We start from the raw sequence: 19,570 nt of genomic DNA, 5'->3' as shown, positions 1-19,570 counted from the left end.
TAAATAAGCAGTTAACATTTTGGTAGATGCTCTTCCAGACATTTTCCTATGCATCGTGTCAATAAATACAGAGTAGTTTTGCATTTGATGTATCCTGAAAATCTATTCATTCATTCAACAAATATTTAAAGAGCAGACATTGTTCTAGGTGCTGGGAATTCAGCAGTGAACAAAACAAAGTCTCTGCCTCATATAATAGTGGGGAAGATTGACAATAAGCAATACACATAATATGTTACTAAATAATAGATAATGCCCCGTAATGTGGCAGGTTTTCTGGAAAAAAATAAGTCAGGATAAAGAGAGAAGACTGATGTGGGGATGCTCTTTTAGATGGAGTAGACAAGGAAGGCCTCTCGATGGAAGAGCACATAAGCAGAAATCTAATCATTAAATGAGGGAGGCAGGTATGTGAACTTCTAGAGGGAAACTATTCTAGGAGAAGAGAAACAGCGGTTGCAGTAGCCCTGAGATAGGGACTTGCTTGGCATGTTGGAGAAGAAGCAAGGAGACCAGTGTGGCTGGAGCAGAGCAAATTAGAGAAATAAGTTGGGAAACAGGCAGAAGCCAGATCATGTATCATCTGGTAAGCCATAGTTGGACTTTGGATTTTTGTTGGGATGTGATAGACTACCATGGAAGGGTTGAGAGCAAAGGAGTAACCAGATTGTTTTAAAAGGATCGCTGGCAGCTGTGTGGAGAGTAGATGGTAGAAACATTAAAATTGCCCTTTAAAGCAAAATTGTCCTTTTACACAGCAGTTCAGCAGATAGTTTACTAACACTGGTGTTTCACGTACACACCTTTACACCTTCACAGCGACTCTCACCTCCACATGGAGGAGATAGGGTCAAACACTTAGGATACCTTCATGTCTTTCTCACCTAAACTGAAATTTTTCGAGACTGGCTTGGGCATATATCCAGATCTGGATGTCACAATTGTCAACAAACTGAACATGAGTCATCAGTGTTGTACTATTGTGGAAAAAACAATCCCACATAATAGTGGAATCTGTTCATTAAAAACATAGCATTCAAGCACCTGAAAATTACCCTGCCTCTTCGATTGATGTTAGGCCCTCCTTAGAATTCGAAGCCCCAATTTAGTCATTGTGCTTAAGATAGATGTGGAGAAATTAAAAGGCACAGTGAGAGGAAGGATAAACCAGTGCTTTTCTGGGTTTTCACCTTCAGCAATGTAGTAGATAATGGCATTAATTGTAAGACCAGCTAAAGGGAAAGTGAAAGACCAGCTGAAGGAAGAACACTTTTTGAGAGGAAATTAAAAGTTCTGTTTCAGATGTGTTTTGCAGTCTGAGTGGAAATAACATGAGTTTAGAGCTCAGAGGAGAGGCCAGGGCTAAAACTGTTTAACTGTATTAGAGTTATTTCTTCAGATGTGTGTGTTCTTTAGACAGAGCATGAGGACAGACACTGTGTCTTTTCTTCTTTGTAACCTCAGTGCCCAGAAGTTCATCCTGGACGAATATCTGTGAAATGAACAAGTAAAGGCAAAGGTATGGATGAAGTCACTCAGGCAAAATGTATAAGGTAAAAAGAGAAGATATCCAATCTGTGCTTTCACTGGAGGTCCAAGCACCTGAACGTGACTTACAAGTAGGGTGACCATAAGTCCCAATTTGCTCGGGACAGTCTGATATACTGCTGTTGTCTCCGTGTAATTAGTAATATTGTCTCATTTCACTCTCAGAAGTGTCTCAGTTTGTACAATAAATTACATGGTCACTCCTTGTAGAAGGCCCATCAGGGTCTAGCGTCTCCCTGTTTCTTTGTCATTGCTGCCCTGTCTTACACCTCATTCTCCAGCCAGATGAAATACTTTTATTTCCCCTTATACGCTCTCTTATTTCCAAGCTTCCTTTGCCAGTGTACCTCCACTTCAACTTAGACATACCTCCTTGGGAACGTGTCTCTTGACCCCCAAGTCTGGGTTAAGTAGCCCTCTTACATGCTTCCAGTGCACCCTGTGTTTAACCTGTCATAGCAGAGATGACTAAGTGCCTTGTTGCTCCCCTGACTAAATATGTCTGTGAAGGAACCTGAAAAAACATGTTTTGTCCTCTTTAAGGCAGAAATTTATGTTAATAATATCCAAGATCAGTCCATGTTGGACTAATACTTTTGAAGACTGATCTTCAGGACAGACTAATGGCACATTCTCCAAGCCCTTCCATTCTTAACTAACTGAGGAGATTGACTTTTTTTTTAAGACTATGATAGTTTACAACCTTGTGAAATTTCAGTTGTACATTATTGTTAATTATGTTGTGGGTACACCATTTCACCCTTTGTGCCCTCCCCCCACCCCACCCCCCCTTCACCTGGTAACCACGGATCAGATCTCCTTGTCTGTATGTTAACTTCCACCTATGAGTGGAGTCATACAGAGTTCGTCTTTCTTTGTCTGGCTTATTTCATTTAACATAATTCCCTCAAGGTCCATCCATGTTGTTGTGAATGGGACGATTTTGTCCTTTTTTTATGGCTGAGTAGTATTCCATTGTGTGTGTGTGTGTGTGTGTGTGTGTGTGTGTGTGTATGTGTGTATGTGTATGTGTATGTATATATGTATACACACCGTATCTTCTTTATCCAATCATCAGTTGATGGGCACTTAGGTTGGTTCCACATCTTGGCTATTGTAAATAATGCTGCAATGAACATAGGGGTGCATGGGACTTTTGGAATTGCTGATTTCAGGTTCTTAGGATAGATACCCAGTAGTGGGATGGCTGGGTCATAAGGTATTTCTATTTTTAACTTTTTGAGAAATCTCCATACTGTTTTCCGTAGTGGCTGCACCAGTTTGCACTCCCACCAACAGTGTATGAGGGTTCCTTTTTCTCCACAACCTCTCCAACATTTGTCACTCTTGGTTTTGGATATTTTTGCCATTCTAACAGGTGTAAGGTGATATCTTAGTGTAGTTTTTTATTTTTTTTTATTGAGTTATTGATAGGTTACAATCTTGTGAAATTTCAATTGTACATTAATGTTTGTCAGTCATGTTGTAGGTGCACCACTTCACCCTTTGTGCCCACCCCCCACCCCACCTTTCCCCTGGTATCCACTAAACTGTTCTTGGTCCATAGTTTTAAATTCCTCATATGAGTGGAGTCATACACAGATTATCTTTCTCTCGCTGGCTTATTTCACTTAACATAATTCTCTCAAGGTCCATCCATGTTATTGCAAATGGAATGATTTTGTTCTGTTTTGCAGCTGAGTAGTATTCCATTGTATATATGTACCACATCTTCTTTATCCATTCGTCTGTTGATGGGCACTTAGGTTGCTTCCACGTCTTGGCTATTGTAAACAGTGCTGCAATAAACATTGGGGTGCATAGGACTTTTGGGATTGCTGACTTCAAGCTCTTTGGATAAATACCCAGTAGTGGGATGGCTGGATCGTATGGTAGTTCTATTTTTAGTTTTTTGAGGAATCTCCATACTGTTTTCCCTAGTGGCTGCACCAGTTTGCATTCCCACCAGCAGTGTATGAGGGTTCCTTTTTCTCTGCAACCTCTCCAACATTCGTTGCTATTAGTTTTAGATATTTTTGTCATTCTAACGGGTGTAAGGTGATATCTTAGTGTAGTTTTGATTTGCATTTCCCTGATGATTAGTGATGATGAGCATCTTTTCATGTGTCTATTGGCCATCGTATATCTTCTGTGGAGAAATGTCTGTTTATGTCCCCTGCCCATTTTTTGATTGGGTTGTTTGATTTTTTGTTGTTGAGCTGTGTGAGTTCTTTATATATTATGGAGATTAACCCTTTGTCAGATAAGTAACTTGTAAATATTTTTTCCCACTTAGTGGGCTGTTTTTTTGTTTCAATCCTGTTTTCCCTTGCCTTGAAGAAGCTCTTTAGTCTGATGAAGTCCCATTTGTTTTTTCTTTCTATTGTTTCCCTCGTCTGAGGAGTTATGGTGTTCGAAAAGATTCTTTTGAAACTGATGTCAAAGAGTGTACTGCCTGTGTTCTCTTCTAGAAGACTTATTGTTTCAGGCCTAATCTTTAGGTCTTTGATCCATTTTGAGTTTATTTTTGTGAATGGTGAAAAAGAATGGTCAATTTTCATTCTTTTACATGTGGCCGTGCAGTTTTCCCAGCACCATTTGTTGAAGAGACTTTCTTTTCTCCGTTGTAGGCCCTCGGCTCCTTTGTCAAAGATTATCTGTCCATAGGAGGAGACTGACTTTTGAACTCGAAACCCACCAAGGAAAATTGTGTCTTACTGTCAGGCTTTGTAATGTGGCTACCATTGACTGAGTCCAGAATATCCCACAGCTCCTCTTCAACCACTCAGCTGCTGTGGTTAGAATCCGAAGTGCAGTTTCTGAGCCTCCCTCCCTGTGGAAATGATTCTTTACCATTTCCCGTTACCTACTATGTCCTGAGTGCTTATCAACTTTCTCTCATTTAATACTTATTTTTCCTGTAACCAAGGTGGCTCTTTGTAGTTTGGTATACAAACAGATAAAAACAGAAAGTCTAAAAGTCTACCTATATCTTGCAGGTTGCAACGTCCTCCCCTTTAAATTCTGAGGTATACCTAGTCATTGTAAATTAGCCAGAGATTGAGGTCCGCAGCAGAGCCCTTTGCCATTTACAGGGGCTCTTCAAGGCCAGGAGTTTTCCTGTGACCCACTCAGTAGAAAGGGCTTCACCCCACAAAAGGCCTGAGCCTGAAGGGTTTCGGCTCTTAGCTCTCAGCTCCTTGAGTTCATACACCAAGGTACTTTCACAGAAGTGCTGACTCCCCCACAGCCCAGCTGAGGATTGGTTCCAGCTTCTTAGACCCCGCTGCTGCCTCTTGTATTCAGGAACATTGCCCTCCTCCTTTCTGTCTCCCTTACTGTACCCCTATCTTTGTTCCTTTGTGGCCATCCTAAGCAAAGGAGTTAGGGAATCCTTTTTCTTCCAGAAGGTTCCTGACTGCTTATTTAACTTGATCCACCCCACCTGTGACCAGTCTGCAGAGGAAGGGTTGAAGCACTTCTGCTAATGTACTTGAAGAAATATATGGTCTACATATAGCCATTTCTCCACACAGTGGCCTGTCTGGGGTGCTTCTATGTAAGTAAGAGAGCCCTAAAGGTCTCAAAAATGAGCAGAAGGGAAAAGCAATTTCTACTAAAGGGCCCTGCTGCATCCCACTTTACAGATGAGGAAAAACGAGGCTCAGAGAGGTAAAACCACTTGCCCAAAGTAATTCAGTTACTAAGTAGCACAGCCGTAATTAAAATCAGATCTGTCCAACTGTAGCTAATAAACTGCCACTGACTATTTAAAACTGAAGAATTAGCTGGTGTCAGGATTTTCATAATGCCATGGCCGTTAAGCAGAGTTTTCACGACGAGGCCTTTGCTGCCCATCTTTTCTGCCTCTTCTTCACCTGACTCACTTCTTTTTGATCTACACAAAGTGTAGGATATCTGTCTCATGAGTCACCAGGCTTTGGGTAGAATCCAAAAAATTACGTGGACTAGGAATGTATTGTGCTGAGTGACTTCTGTTTATCAGAAAAATTTAAAATGCCTGCTAGGCAGCCCAGCTGCATCCTTTTCAGCCTGAAGTACAGAGCGTCCACCTTTTGACTATCAAAACAGCTCCTAAAGTATTGTCGTTTGATGACAGGCAAATGACAATACTTTTGCAACCGATAAGTGCCTAATAAATGTTGGAAATATGATTTGTAAGGAACCTGGCACAGTTTAATGTAACTGAAAAAGCATGGACTTTGAAGTTTTCTTGAATTTGAATCCTGTCTCTACCCTTTACTACCTTCAAGAATTTAGACAAGTGATCATCTTTCTATGATCTATTTACCTCTTTTCTCCTCATATGTAAAATAAAAATAATGCCTAATTCATAAGAGTTTTGTAAGGATGTAATGATATATGTCTAGTACCTAGTTCATGGTGGGAGTCAAATGAATTATAATTGTAATTTTCATTTTAATTCCAGAAGTCCTCTAGAGGATGACCCTGGGACTCATTTAGAAGTTGTTCTAGGCTAGGCTGGCTAGTTCTCAGCAATGGAATTTTTTTGTTATTTGAATTGAGAACTATCTCCTGGAAACCTATAGGTTTCCAGAACACCGAGCAATTAAACTGATTTTTTTTGCTACCCGCTTCTTTAGCACCTTCCTTACTATACAAAACTAAGGAGGGTATACATTATCTGACAGGTCACAGGGCAAATATGTAGTTGCAATCGAGGATGGACTATCTAGCCTTACCTCAAATGCAGAACAAACTTAGGAGCTGTGTCCCATTTAATTAATGTAAATAGTGAGCAGACTTATGCATTAAGCATTTACCTATAAGACCGTTCCTTAGAGTATAGAGTGAGTACTTTACTATTGTAATCAAATAAAATTTATAACAGGGTTAATCTGATGCATATTTAATAATATATGTAATTGTTATTGAGCTGCATGATAATTGGGCCTTAAATGTTAAGCTGTTTACATAAATGACTGTAATTGGTTCTTTTTACACAGCCAAAGATATTTTTTAGTATTTGCTCACTTTATTAATTTTCTAGAATCTACAATCATGCCAAGGACAACATTTTTCTCTGAAACCCTTTACTGTTTAATCATGTGCTCAAGCACAAACACAATCTTCAAAATGACACAGCAGTGAGGGCTGGCCCAGTGGCTGAGTGGCTAAGTTCTTGCGCTCCACTTCGGTGGCCCAGGGTTTTGCCAATTCAAATCGTGGGCACAGACATGGCACCGCTCATCAAGCCATGGTGAGGCGGCATCCCACATGCCACAACTAGAAGGACCCACAACTAAAAATACACAATTATGTACCAGGGGGCTTTGGGGAGAAAAAGAAAAAATAAAATCGTTTTTCTCTTTGAGGAAGATTAGCCCTGAGCTAACTACTGCCAATCCTCCTCTTTTTGCTGAGGAAGACTGGCCCTGAGCTAACATCCATACCCATCTTCCTCTACCCCATATGTGGGATGCCTACTACAACATGGCTTTTGCCAAGCAGTGCCATGTCTGCAGCCGGGACCCGAACCAGTGAACCCCGGGCCACCGAGAAGCGGACCGTGTGAACTTAATCGCTGCGCCACTGGGCCAGCCCCAGAAAAATTAAATCTTTAAAAAAAACAAAACAGCAGGGTTCTCCTCCCAACTTCGTACTAAAAATAGCTACTGTTCAAGGCTCTCTGTATATATTTTTTCCCTTTACTCCTTAAAAACCCTTTAGGGGAGGTGCTGTAACTCCCATTTTATTAATGCAGAAACTGATGCTCAGAGAGTGTAAGCAGGCAGCATAGCAGAGATTCAAACTTCTATCCCCAACCTCTAACCACTACTTTATACAACCTCAGGAGGTAGTATATCCCAGCTGAAATATGTAAAGTTTTTAGGAAATGGAATGGCTTCTGAGAAATACAGAATATGTATAATATATCCAAAGGGAGGACGACTCAACCTGAAAGAGGGAGGGGTTAGTTAGTAATGGAAGAGTTGGAGCCTATTGAAGCTAACTTTCTTAGTGGCCATTCAAGGAAGAGTCTTGGCCAATGAATTTCAAGCATAGTTGTTCCATTATAGGCCATTATATTGTAGCGGTACCATATCAGCCTAGTGCCGTCAAATATTTGAATTTTAGAACTAATTCTCCTTATTCTGATTCCTTAAGAAAAAATCAGTATGGGGTCAAACTAGTGTTTCTCAACCTTTTTATCTTTTTTTCTTTTTTTGAGGAAGATTAGCCCTGAGCTAACTACTGCCAGTCCTCCTCTTTTTGCTGAGGAAGCCTGGCCCTGAGCTAACATCTGTGCCCATCGTCCTCTACTTTATATGTGGGACGCCTACCACAGCATGGCGTGCCAAGCAGTGCCATGTCTGCACCCAGGATCCAAACCAGTGAACCCCGGGCCACTGAGAAGCAGAATGTGCACACTTAACCACTGCACCACCAGGCTGGCCCCTCAACCTTTTTATCGTTATTGCCAGCCCTAAAGAGTCTTTTTAGACATCTTTTTCCTGACCACTTCTCCCAATTAATTTTTTTTTTAAGATTTTATTTTTCCTTTTTGTCCCCAAAGCCCCCTGGTACATAGTTGTGTATTTTTAGTTGTGGGTCCTTCTAGTTGTGGCATGTGGAATGCCGCCTCATCATGGCTTGATGAGCGGTGCCATGTCCCTGCCCAGGAATTGATCCGGCGAAACCCTGGGCCGCCAAAGCAGAGTGCGAGAACTTACACACTCGGCCACGGGGCCGGCCCCCAGAGCATACTTTTTAATTTGAAATTTCTAGGGCGTTCTTATGTGTCATTCCTTCATTCCATAAATATTTATGGAGCCCTACTATAGGCCAAGGACTGTGCCAGGTACTAGGGATTCAAAGACTAATGAAATAGTCTCTGCTCTCAGAAAGAAGCTCAATGTCCAGTTGAGGAGACAGATATTCAGGCAAATAATTACAGTACAAGATAGTATGTGCTGTAACAGAGATGTGCTAGGTACACTGAGGATTCCCAGAATAGATTAATCAATTCCAGGGAGAATTAGGTCTCTGGGGAAGTGATGAGTTAAGTGTTGGAGAGGAGTGGGAAGGAAATTCCAAGCAGAAAGAACAAATTATTCAAATGGGAAAAGCATGAAATAGCATGGCCAGTTTGGTCAGTCTGACTGGAGTACAGAGAGCAAGAAAGAGGAGGGCCACTTACATGAAGTTGCATGGATAGACAGAGGTCAGACCGTGGCGGGCTTTGCACTTTGCTCCAGAGGCCATGGAGAGCCAGTGCAGCATTTTGAACTGAGGAGTGGTATTATCACTAATCTGGGTTTTTAGACCTATCTCTCTGGCGGTGACGTGGACTGAAAAGTGGCAAACTGAAACGTCAGCAGTACAAGTAAGAAATGATGAGGGCTTGAACTAGCATCGTTGGAATGAGGATGAGAGAGAAGAAATGGATTTCAGGTGTTTCAGAAGTAAGTCATTAAATAGGGCGGAGAAAAGTAAGTAAGGTGGTAGAATTAAAGATGATTCTCAAATGCCCAGCTTGTTCAGCTGGGTGAATAATGGTGCTGCTCAACCAGAGAGGGAACATAAGGCAAAGAGCAGACACGAAGAGGAAAAGGACAGGTTTTGTTCAGGATGTGTTGGTTTGAGGTGTCTGGAGGATGGATAGGTGACATTCACTAGGCAGATTCAAAAGCTAAAGGAGAGCTCTAGGTCAGAGATACAGATTAGGGAATCAGCACAAAATGATGGAAATTTTGAAGCCACAGGAGAAGATGAGATTGCCTGAGCTCATTGAATGGAAAAAGCAAAGAAGGGTGAAGAATAGAAACTTGGCTGATGACAACAGGTATAAGACAGAGGAAGAGCCCCTAGGCCAGAAAGGGAGAAGTCGATTTGAGAGAAGTGACAGTAAAGATGGGGGGTGGGAGGTAGTCAGCAGAGCATTATTAAGGCCTGATAGGCCCTAAATAACTAAAAATATTATGGTGCTTCCTGTGTAATTTAAAATAATATAAGCTATAAAGTACGTGTAAGGGAGGTCTGCCAAAGTTCTGATTTTTCCCTGTGGGGACCTCTGATCCTCTGATTGTATCCTCTTCATCGTCATTATTTTGGTGCTCCTGATTTGCTAGTGCCCTAAGAACATGTGTATTCACCTGCTCAGGAATCTAGCAATATGGCACTGAGAGTACATCAAGGAAAATAGATTAGTCAACAATGCCAGATACTACACAGAAGTCAACAATAACAGTTAAACAGTCCTCATCGGAAGAAAAGAAAAAGTGCCAATTATACCAGCATGTGGGTAGACAGATGTACTAGTGGAACAAATAAAAAGCCCAGAAATAAACCAAAAAACATATAGGAACTTAGTATATGATAAAGATGGGCTACTGAATAAGTGGTGTGGACTATGGCATAACCATCTGGGGAAAAAATAAATATCAATCTATACCGCACACCAAGATAAACTCCAAATGGATTAAATGTTTAAATAAAAATTGAAAGCTATAATAAAATATGAGAAAATTCCTTCATAATCTTGGCATGGGGAAAGGAAATCTTTTTAACTGTGACTCCAAATACAGAACGCATAAAAGCAGAAGTTAATCATTTGACCACACAAAACTCAAAATTCCTCCAGAGCTTGGGCCGGCCCGGTGGCACAGCGGTTAGGTTTGCACGTTCTGCTTCTCGGAGGCCCGGGGTTCGCCGGTTCGGATCCCGGGTGTGCACATGGCACCACTTGGCAAAAGCCATGCTGTGGTAGGCGTCCCACATATAAAGTAGAGGAAGATGATCATGGATGTTAGCTCAGGGCCAGACTTCCTCGGCAAAAAGAGGAGGATTGGCAGCAGTTAGCTCAGGGTTAATCTTCCTCCCGAAAAAAAAAAATTTCTCCAGAGCAAAATAACACCTTACACAATGTCAAAACATAAATGAAAAAAGTGTTTGCAGCTTATATCACAAAGGGCTAATCTTCCTAATATAAAGAAATAGATAAGAAAGAGATCAATCACTCTAAGAAATATCAATGAAAGATATAAATTCACAGGGCTCATGTGTCATGGTTAAGAGCATAGAGATTTTGAGGTCAGCTACCTGTGTTGGCATCCTAGCTCTGCCACTTGCTAGTTTTGTGACAAGCTCTTGGGCAAGTCTCTGATTCTGTTTTCTCTTCTATAAAATAAAGGTAATAATTGTAGCTACTTCAGAGGGTTAAGTGAGATGAATGCCAGGCTGGCGACTCATGGTAAAAGAGGGAAGGATACAGAGAAGATGGGTTCTGAATTTCTGGTTATCTGGGAACCTTCAAGGGTAAAGAGATTCAGGGAAGAGAACCAACTCAACTCCCATCTGTCTCTTGTTTGGTTAAGGGCAGTTATTTACTAAGTTCCTACGAGTGTCAGGCACAGCCCTAAACCTAGGGATACAGTGTAAGTAAAATAGACAGTCCCTGTCCTCAGTGTAGCTTACCTCTATAAGACAAAGAGGCATCAATCCAATGCCACAGAAATACATAACTACAAACAGATGAACACCATGAAGGAAGTGTACATTATAAAAGAGTATAGCAGGGAAGCTGGTGGACTTTGGGAGTCAGGGAGGGCTCTATTAAGGAGGTGGCTATTGAATCAATACTTGAAAGATGAGTAGGAGTTAAATAGGCAAATAGTAATGAAGGAAGGGGAAGGTGACATGAGGGAGTGGAAAGAGTGTTCAAGGCAGATCGGCATAGGCCCTGAGGCAAGAAAGAAGGAAGCTAGTCCACTGTGGCCAAAGCTAGAATAATGAGAATTGTAGGGGAAAATGAGCCTGGAGAGGGAGGCAGGCTGGGCTATTTAGGGCCTTGGCAGTCTTGTTAAGGATTTGGGGCTTTGTCCTGCTGGCAGTGGGAAGTCACTGAATGGTTTCTGTAGCAGAAGAGTAACAAGATCAAATTTACATTTTGCAAAGCTCACTGCCTGCAGTCTGGAGATTCAAGAGAGGCAAGAGAGTGGTTGCGGGGGGTAGTTTCAGAGGCTATTGTGGTAGTTCAGGCCAATATGCTGATAATGCTCCCTAACTTATTTTCCTATCAGTACTTTACCAGAAGACAACGCTTTTATTCTTACATAGTAGATATACATCAAATGTTAGCTATTATTATTATCTACAGTTAGAGATAAAAGGCTTAAAATTAATCCACCAGGAAGAATGAGCCCATTGGAGTGAATTTCATTGAAAGTATAGATATGGGAATCAGATTATTTCCTCTCTAGATAGGAGGGAGGGAGCTAGAAGGGTAAACAGTGATATGCAGCAGGGAGAAGGAGGCCAGACAGACTTCCCTAATGTTGTGTTGCTCTGGCACAGCGACTATCTGTTCTGCCAAAGTTCATCTTCCCTGTGCTTAGAGAAATAAAAATGTTGGGCAAAGGTACTTTATGGCTTACCCTGGAGGGCCCAGTGCTTTTTAGTGGAAAATAGACCCAAGAGTTTAGATGTTGGTGCATGTTGCAGTTCTTTTCAACACTATGGAGTCGTTATAAATGTGTAGGAAAACAATAAATAAATCATTCTGAAATTGAACCTAGGCATTACCTAGCTGATTTAATTTCAAAATAAGACAATGACAGATACTAGTAGTTTTTTGAGAGCTGCTCTTTTCTCTTCCTGCCATAAAGAATTGAATAGGGTTGGAACGTGCTGACGACCCAACTACCCTATTTTGTCAGGTACGTGTCAGCAAAGCACAGTCCTTCAAGGTTGGAGTCCTTGAGATGCTTCTAAGAAATATGGTCAGTTTTGTGGGACATATTGACACTTAGGCATAAGTGTCAGTAGCTTTTTAAATGCCATCAGGGAGGCAAAATGGAAACTAGATTCTTGGAGTCAAATGGGACTTCCAGAGCTTCATAGCCTGACAGTTGGTTAATTTATGTGTAAATCTGCATGTTGAGGAATATTATATTAGAAATACACTTTGGATTGTACCATGTTTCACAGACAAAGGATTAGTATTCAGGAATATAGCCAGGAATACGAGACTTCCACAACTCAATAAAAAAGACTGATAACCCAATAGAAAAAAAGGGAGAGGTTATAAGCAAGCAAGAAAAGGTCTGAAGGCAAATAAATTTATGGAAAGATGCTCAACCTCACTGCTAAGCAGGAAAATACACATAAGAATAATGACATACTACTTCAATAGCCACCAGATTGGCAGAAACTTTAAAGTCTGAAATTTCCAAGTTAGGGATGATGTGGAATAGTAGGGACTCTGCTGATGGTAGGAATGTATTTGGTACAACCACTTTGTAGAGCCATGTGCAGGCTAGCAGAGTTGAAGATGTATGTGTCCTATGACTCATGAGTCCTATTCCTTGGCATATGTCCAGACTTAGTCACGTCCAAGAAAATTCATTGTAGAAAAAATAAACTGTCTGATATTATCATATGCATAGTTTATAAGTCTTCACTTTCAGTCTCTTCTGTTGAATATTTGATTCTTCTAGAGGGTAATAAGGACTTTACCCTATAGCCTGCACTGTTTATTCTTCTTTTCCAGTATATTAGGGAGCAGTAGTGACCTGAATAAGTCTTTGGAGAGTCTTCTGTGCATCATCTTATTCTGGGGACACCATGACACCATACCTCCAGACATATCCTTCTCCCTTCGATTTTAAGTTTTAAAAAATAGAACTAAGGGGCTGGCCTGGTGGCGCAGCTCTTAAGTTCGCATGTTCTGCTTCTCGGTGGCCCAGGGTTCGCCGGTTTGGATCCCGGGTGCGCACATGGCACTGCTTGGCAAGCCACCTGTAGTAGGCATCCCACATATGGGGTAGAGGAAGATGGGCATGGATGTTAGCTCAGGGCCACTCTTTCTCAGCAAAAAGAGGAGGATTGGCAGTAGTTAGCTCAGGGCTAATCTTCCTCAAAAAAAAAAAAATGAAAGTAGAACTAAGGGGCCAGCCCAGTGGCGCAGCGGTTAAGTTCGCATGTTCTGCTTCTCGATGGCCCGGGGTTCGCCAGTTGCGATCCCGGTGTGCACATGGCACCACTTGGCAAAAAGCCTTGCTGTGGTAGGGGTCCCACATATAAAGTAGAGGAAGATGGGCATGGATGTTAGCTCAGAGCCAGTCTTCCTCAGCAAAAAGAGGAGAATTGGCAGTAGTTAGCTCAGGGCTAATTTTCCTCAAAAAAAAAAGAAAAGAAAACTTAAAACAGGACAAAATTTGGCTGTTATGAATGTTTTTTCTCCTTTAGGGCAGTAATACAGGCTTCACATTTGTTCTCATTGGCTTATTTTACATTTAATTATTTATGTCCACTCCTTTTTTCGGAGGATAAAGATAGCAACTTCAGCCACTGGGTGGCGCAAATTCACAAAAGTCTGGTGAAAGTTCCTAAATTACAGCCCAAGGTGCACCTGTTGGTACACTGCACCCTGTGAAGTAGGGTTAGGTAGAAGGAAAGACTTTTGGGGCCTGAAATCTAAGAATAGATGTGGATCCAGGTTCCCTAGGAGTTCAGATTAAGGGAGTTTTTAGTATCATAACTGGCAAGTCAAGTCACTGAATAAGAGACAGAAAAGAAAAGGACAAAGAGAAGCATTGAGATAAGGAGCAAGAAGAGAAGAATGAACAGATAAAGAAATATGAGAGAAAAGAATATATTAAGTCCAGAGAAATGAATTCAAGTGTTACCAGCAATTACAGGGTGGTCCTTCATTGGTTTGCATTTACCTAGTAACCAACAGCAGCTTTGATGTAAAAATAAAGGTTACCTCATTTTCTTCTGCAAAGTCAGTTATGCTACCCTCATCTGTCCATTTAATGGTGACATTATCAACAAATTTTTTTAGTGTCTGCTATGAACATGGTGCTTTGTTGGATACAAAGTAATATAGAGATATACAAATTAACACAGACACTCCAGGCATCAAGCAGAAGAACTAGGAAGTAGACATAAAAAGATAAATAACATGCCGTCCCCATGGCCGAGTGGTTAAGTTCGCATGCTCCGCTTCGATGGCCCAGGGTTTCGCTGGTTTGAATCCTGGGCACGGACATGACACCGCTCATCAGGTCATGCTGAGACAGCATCCCACATGCCACTTTTGGAAGGACCTACAATTAAACATACACAACCCTGTACTGGGGGGCTTTGGGGAGAAAAAGGAAAAATAAAATCTTTAAAAAAAAAAAACCTCCAGGGGGACTCCGTCATACGGGGACCCCACACTTTAAAAAAACAAAAAAGATAAATAACTCAAGGCAGCATGAGGGCCATGTGTGAACTCGGGAAATAGAATCCTTTCTGAGAGTAGGAGGGAAGGGTAGAGGCAGGAGTGGAGGATCAGAATGTGAGGGAGGAGGGCCCATAATATTGTCAGCCTGTCCAGGGCGAAAAAGAGAAGGGATTCTAGCCCCTAGTCATAGTATATATAGCAGCTCTTCTGTGGAAAATGGTGAGTTCTCGACATAAAGATAGGAAAAGTGCTCTAGGTCAGAATCTTCTGGACAATAGTTAAAGAGGCTCCAAACCCAGGATGGGTAGGGGAGGAAGGGGAGGGGAGAACAGTTAGGACTAGAACCTCCCTTAAGTCCCTATCTGATTAGTAACCCAGAAAACAAGGGGTGCTAATGGTCTGTTCAGTTCTTTCTGAAGCCCAGAGAGTCCTTGGTCACTTTGATTTTTGAGATCACGGGTGTATCTAAAAAGATGAAGAAATAGCAAAACAGAGATATAAAATTGTTGTATATTTTAAGTGTTTATATTGAACAAAGCCATGCTTTTAACACATAATTATGACATTTATTTAATGTCGTTCAGCAGTACCTTCAAAGTTTAATTATTTATTTATTTATTTTGTGAGGAAGATTGGCCCTGAGCTAACATCTGTACCAGTCTTCCTCTATTTTATATGGGATGCTGCCACAGCATGGCTTGGCGAATGGTGCTAGGTCCACACCCAGGATCCAAACCTGTGAACCCCGGGCCACTGAAGTGGAACGCACAAACTTAACCACTATACCACTGGGCTGGCCCCCTTCAAAAGTTTAAATTGGAGGTTTCTGTGAATGTGCCTTCTCTACCCTAAGCAACTACACCTTAATCTTTGGGCCTATCAAAAAGTATTGAGGTGACTTAGACCCTTAAAAAAGGTGGAATAGGGGCCAACCTGGTGGCACAGTGGTGAAGTTCATATGTTCTGCTTCAGCAGCCTGGGGTTCAATGGTTTGGATCCTAGGTGTGGACCTATGTCCCGCTTATCAAGCCATGCTGTGACAGGCGTCCCACATATAAAATAGAGGAAGACTGGCATGGATGTTAGCTCAGGGCCAGTCTTCCTCAGCTAAAAGAGAGGATTGGTGGCAGATGTTAGCTCAGGGCTAATCTTCCTCAAAAAAAAAAGTAGAGTAACTTCGTATCCTCTGTACTCTAAGACTTGAAAAAAACACAACTTAATACTTGTCCTAACTGGACATATGGTTGTAATATAAGCCAAAAAAACAGAGGACAGGTTTAAAATGGTATGAAGAGCATTATGTTATTTGTGTAACATATATCTTTTTATGTATGTGTGTATATACTTATAATGTCTATAAAGAGATACATCAAAGTGTTAATGATGGTTATCTCTGGAAGGAAGGATTAGGTTAAATTTTTTTCTTTTATTCTTTATACTTTCCAGTCTTTCTAAAAATTGTTATAATGCAAATGTACCTTAATAGTTGAAAAACAAAGTGTAGTAACTTAATGAGAAAGAATTTGCAATAAAAACCTTGCTAGCTAGTCAGTTCCCAGAGGAATAATTGCTACTCCATAGAAACAGTGTTTTATCACATTGAGTCTCTAACTTAGTCTGTCATGGTGACGGGAGAATCGTGCCATGCTGTGAAGTGATCTGCAGACTAATGTTCACATCCCAAAGTCCACATGGGAGTTCTCCCTTCCCTTCTGCTCTTTCTCTTATCTCTTAGTTTTCAGAGATCCCTGGTGGCACAAGGGTATGGGATTCAAAATGGTTGACTGACTAGGCAGTCAGAAAATCCTCAGAGGGACCTTGCTTTGTCAGGGGAAATAAGTGGTCCCCAATGCAAAATAAACAATTTTGATTCCGTCAGTGAATTTCTGTAAAGAAAGTCGCTATAAATGTGACCCAAATTATACTCTTGCAGAAGATTAATGAGTGTAGACTTTGCCACAGATTTATCTTCTGGGAAATCTCATGTTTCTGGATTAAAGGACATTCTGTGGTGGATGAGGCTGGAATGGTGGGGGTGAATGTAGGCATCAGTCCTAGATCAAGAGCTTCTAAGTATAGAAGGCTTTTAATCCTTCTCCCTAGGGGTCTTGGAAAGGAGCAGTCTTTTTTTTTTTTCTCTATTTCATGGTCAGACTGAGCCATAGATGGCAGGATGAACTGGCGGCGATGTTGTGAATAGTGGCGGGGTGCAAATAATATACTCACTTATCCCAGTGGCGGCCCCAGTGCTCTGTCTTTCCACCTACTCTATTTTCAAAGCTCCATGGAACCTTAGGGCACCTTGAAGATTCCAGGGCTTCCTTGAAAACTGTTGTCATCCATGCTTTGTATCTGTTCCGTCTCTTCCAGGCTCAGGTTGAATTATTTTTTTTAATTGAGGTAACATTGGCTTATAACAGTATATAAATTTCAGGTGTACATCTTTATATTTCAACTTCTGTGTAAATTACATCATGTTCACCACCCAAAGACTACCATCCATCACCATACACATGTGCCCAGTCACCCCTTTCGTCCTCCTCCCTTGCCGCTTCCTCTCTGAAAACCACCGATCTAATCTCTGTATCTATGTGTTTGTTTATTGTTGTTTTTATCTTCTATTTATGAGAGAGATCATATGGTGTTTGACTTTCTCTCTCTAACTTATTTCACTTATTTCACCTCAGGGTCCATCCGTGTTGTCACAAATGGCAAGATTTCACCTTTTTATGGCTTAGTAGTAGTCCATTGTGTGTATACACCACATCTTCTTTATCCATTTGTCCCCTGATGAACACCTAGGTTGTTTCCAAGTCTTAGCTATTGTGAATAATGCTGCAGTGAACATAGGGGTGCATATATCTTTACACATTTCATGTTTTCTTTTTTTTCTTTTTATTTATTTGTTTTTTATTTTTTTGAGGAAGATTAGCCCTGAGCTAACATCTGCTGCCAATCCTCCTCTTTTTGCTGAGGAAGACTGGCCCTGAGCTAACATCTGTGCCCATCTTCCTGTGCTTTATATGTGGGACGCCTACCAGAGCATGGCATGCCAAGCGGTGCCATGTCCGCACCCGGGATCTGAACCAGTGAACCCTGGGCTGCCAAAGCGGAATGTGCGCACTTAACTGCTGCGCCACCGGGCCAGCCCCTGCACATTGATGTTTTCATGCTCTTTGGATAAATACCCAGCTGTGGGAGAGCTGGATCGTAGTGTAGTTCTATTCTTAATCTTTTGAGGAATCTCCATACTTGTTTTCCATAGTGACTGTACCAGTTTGCATTCCCACCAGCAGTGTATGAAGGTTCCCTTTTCTCCGCATCCTTTCCAACACTTGTTATTTCTTGTCTTGTTAATTATAGTCATTCTGATGGGTGTGAGGTGATATCTCATTGTAGTTTTGACTTGCATTTCCCTAATAATTAGTGATATTGAACATTTTTTCATGTGCCTGTTGGCCATCTGTATGTCTTCTTTGGAAAAATGTTCAGATCTTTTGCCCATTTTTTAATTGGGTTGTTTTGTTGTTGTTGTTGAGATGTATGAGTTCTTTATGTATTTTGGATATTAACCCCTTATCAGATATATGGTTTGAAAATATCTTCTCCCAATTGTTAGGTTGTCTTTTCATTTTGTTGATGGTTTCCTTTGCTGTGCAGAGGCTTTTTAGTTTGATGTAGTCCCATTTGTTTATTTTTTCTATTGTTTCCCTTGCCTGGTCAGATATGGTATTTAAAAATATGCTGCTAAGACCAGTGTCAAAGGGTGTACTGCCTATGTTTTCTTCCAGAAGTTTTATGGTTTCAGGTCTTACATTCAAGCCTTTAATCCACTTTGAGTTAATTTTTGTGTATGCCGTAAGATAATGGTCTACTTTCATTCTTTTGCATGTGGCTGTCCAGTTTTCCCAACACCATTTATTGAAGAGACTTTCCTTTCTTCATTGTATGTTCTTGACTGCTTTGTTGACGATTGGCTCTCCATAGATGTGTGGTTTTATTTCTGGGCTCTCTATTCTGTTCCACTGATCTGTGTGTCTGTGTTTGTGCCAGTACCATGCTGTTTTGATTACGATAGCTTTGCAGCATATTTTGAAATCAGTGAGATACCTCCAGCTTTGTTCTTTTTTCTCAGGATGCCTTTGGCTATTCAGGGTGTTTTGTTGTTCCATATAAATTTTAGGGTTCTTTCTTCTATTTCTCTGAAAAATGTTATCAGAACTTTGATAGGGATTGCATTGAATCTGTAGATTGCTTTAGGAAGTATGGACATTTTAACTATATTAATTCTTCCAGTCCAATCCAAGAGCATCATTCCATTTCTTTCTCTCTCCTTCAATTTCTTTCAATATATTTTATTTTTCAACTATATTTTCAACTATCTTTTATAGTTTTCAATGTACAGGTCTTCCACCTCTTTGCTTAAATTTATTCCTAGGTATTTTATTGTATTTTGTTCTTTTTGTTACAATTATAAATGGGATTGTATTCTTAATTTCTCTTTCTGCTACTTCATTGTTAGTCAGCCTGAATTTTAAATCAGGGCTTAGGGTGAGATATTTTCCCCTGTTGGTATAGTTTTGAGAATCACTTTTTTGGACAGTACTTGAAGTGAAAGAAAGAAGGATACAATTAAATATATGGTTTTTACCAGAGAACTACAAAAATAGAATTACTTAGAAACAGGCACATTTCGCCAAAATGAAATGGAATGATTTCAGACTTTTATGAAAAGAAGCAGGACTACACTCTGTCTTATCCCCTTGCTGTTCCCTTTTTTACCTAAATGCTACTTTAAGATCAGCT

At 40.8% G+C, this 19,570-nt stretch overlaps 1 protein-coding gene across 9 annotated transcripts in view; it reads left to right on the top strand.

The window, feature by feature from the left end:
• The window catches only part of ACACA (acetyl-CoA carboxylase alpha), a 271,880-nt gene that overhangs the window by 954 nt on the left and 251,356 nt on the right, over positions 1 to 19,570 (top strand). For 3 of the 9 annotated variants that reach the window (XM_070227569.1, XM_070227565.1, XM_070227575.1), the window contains one exon: positions 1,465 to 1,519. The exons of 5 other annotated variants lie outside the window; for them this stretch is intronic. Coding sequence is in view for 1 of the 4 variants with exons in the window: in XM_070227562.1 (XP_070083663.1) it covers positions 1,522 to 1,553 (32 nt within the window). In the remaining 3 variants the exon portion in view is untranslated. Of the gene's footprint in view, positions 1 to 1,464; positions 1,554 to 19,570 lie in introns of all 9 variants that reach the window. One more of the 9 variants, XM_070227562.1, reaches the window with a different exon arrangement.

This window comes from Equus caballus, chromosome 11 (assembly GCF_041296265.1).
Source record: "Equus caballus isolate H_3958 breed thoroughbred chromosome 11, TB-T2T, whole genome shotgun sequence".
Classification (NCBI taxonomy): domain Eukaryota; kingdom Metazoa; phylum Chordata; class Mammalia; order Perissodactyla; family Equidae; genus Equus; species Equus caballus.
Note: the sequence above shows the minus strand (reverse complement) of the source record. Positions and strands in the feature narration are given on the sequence as shown.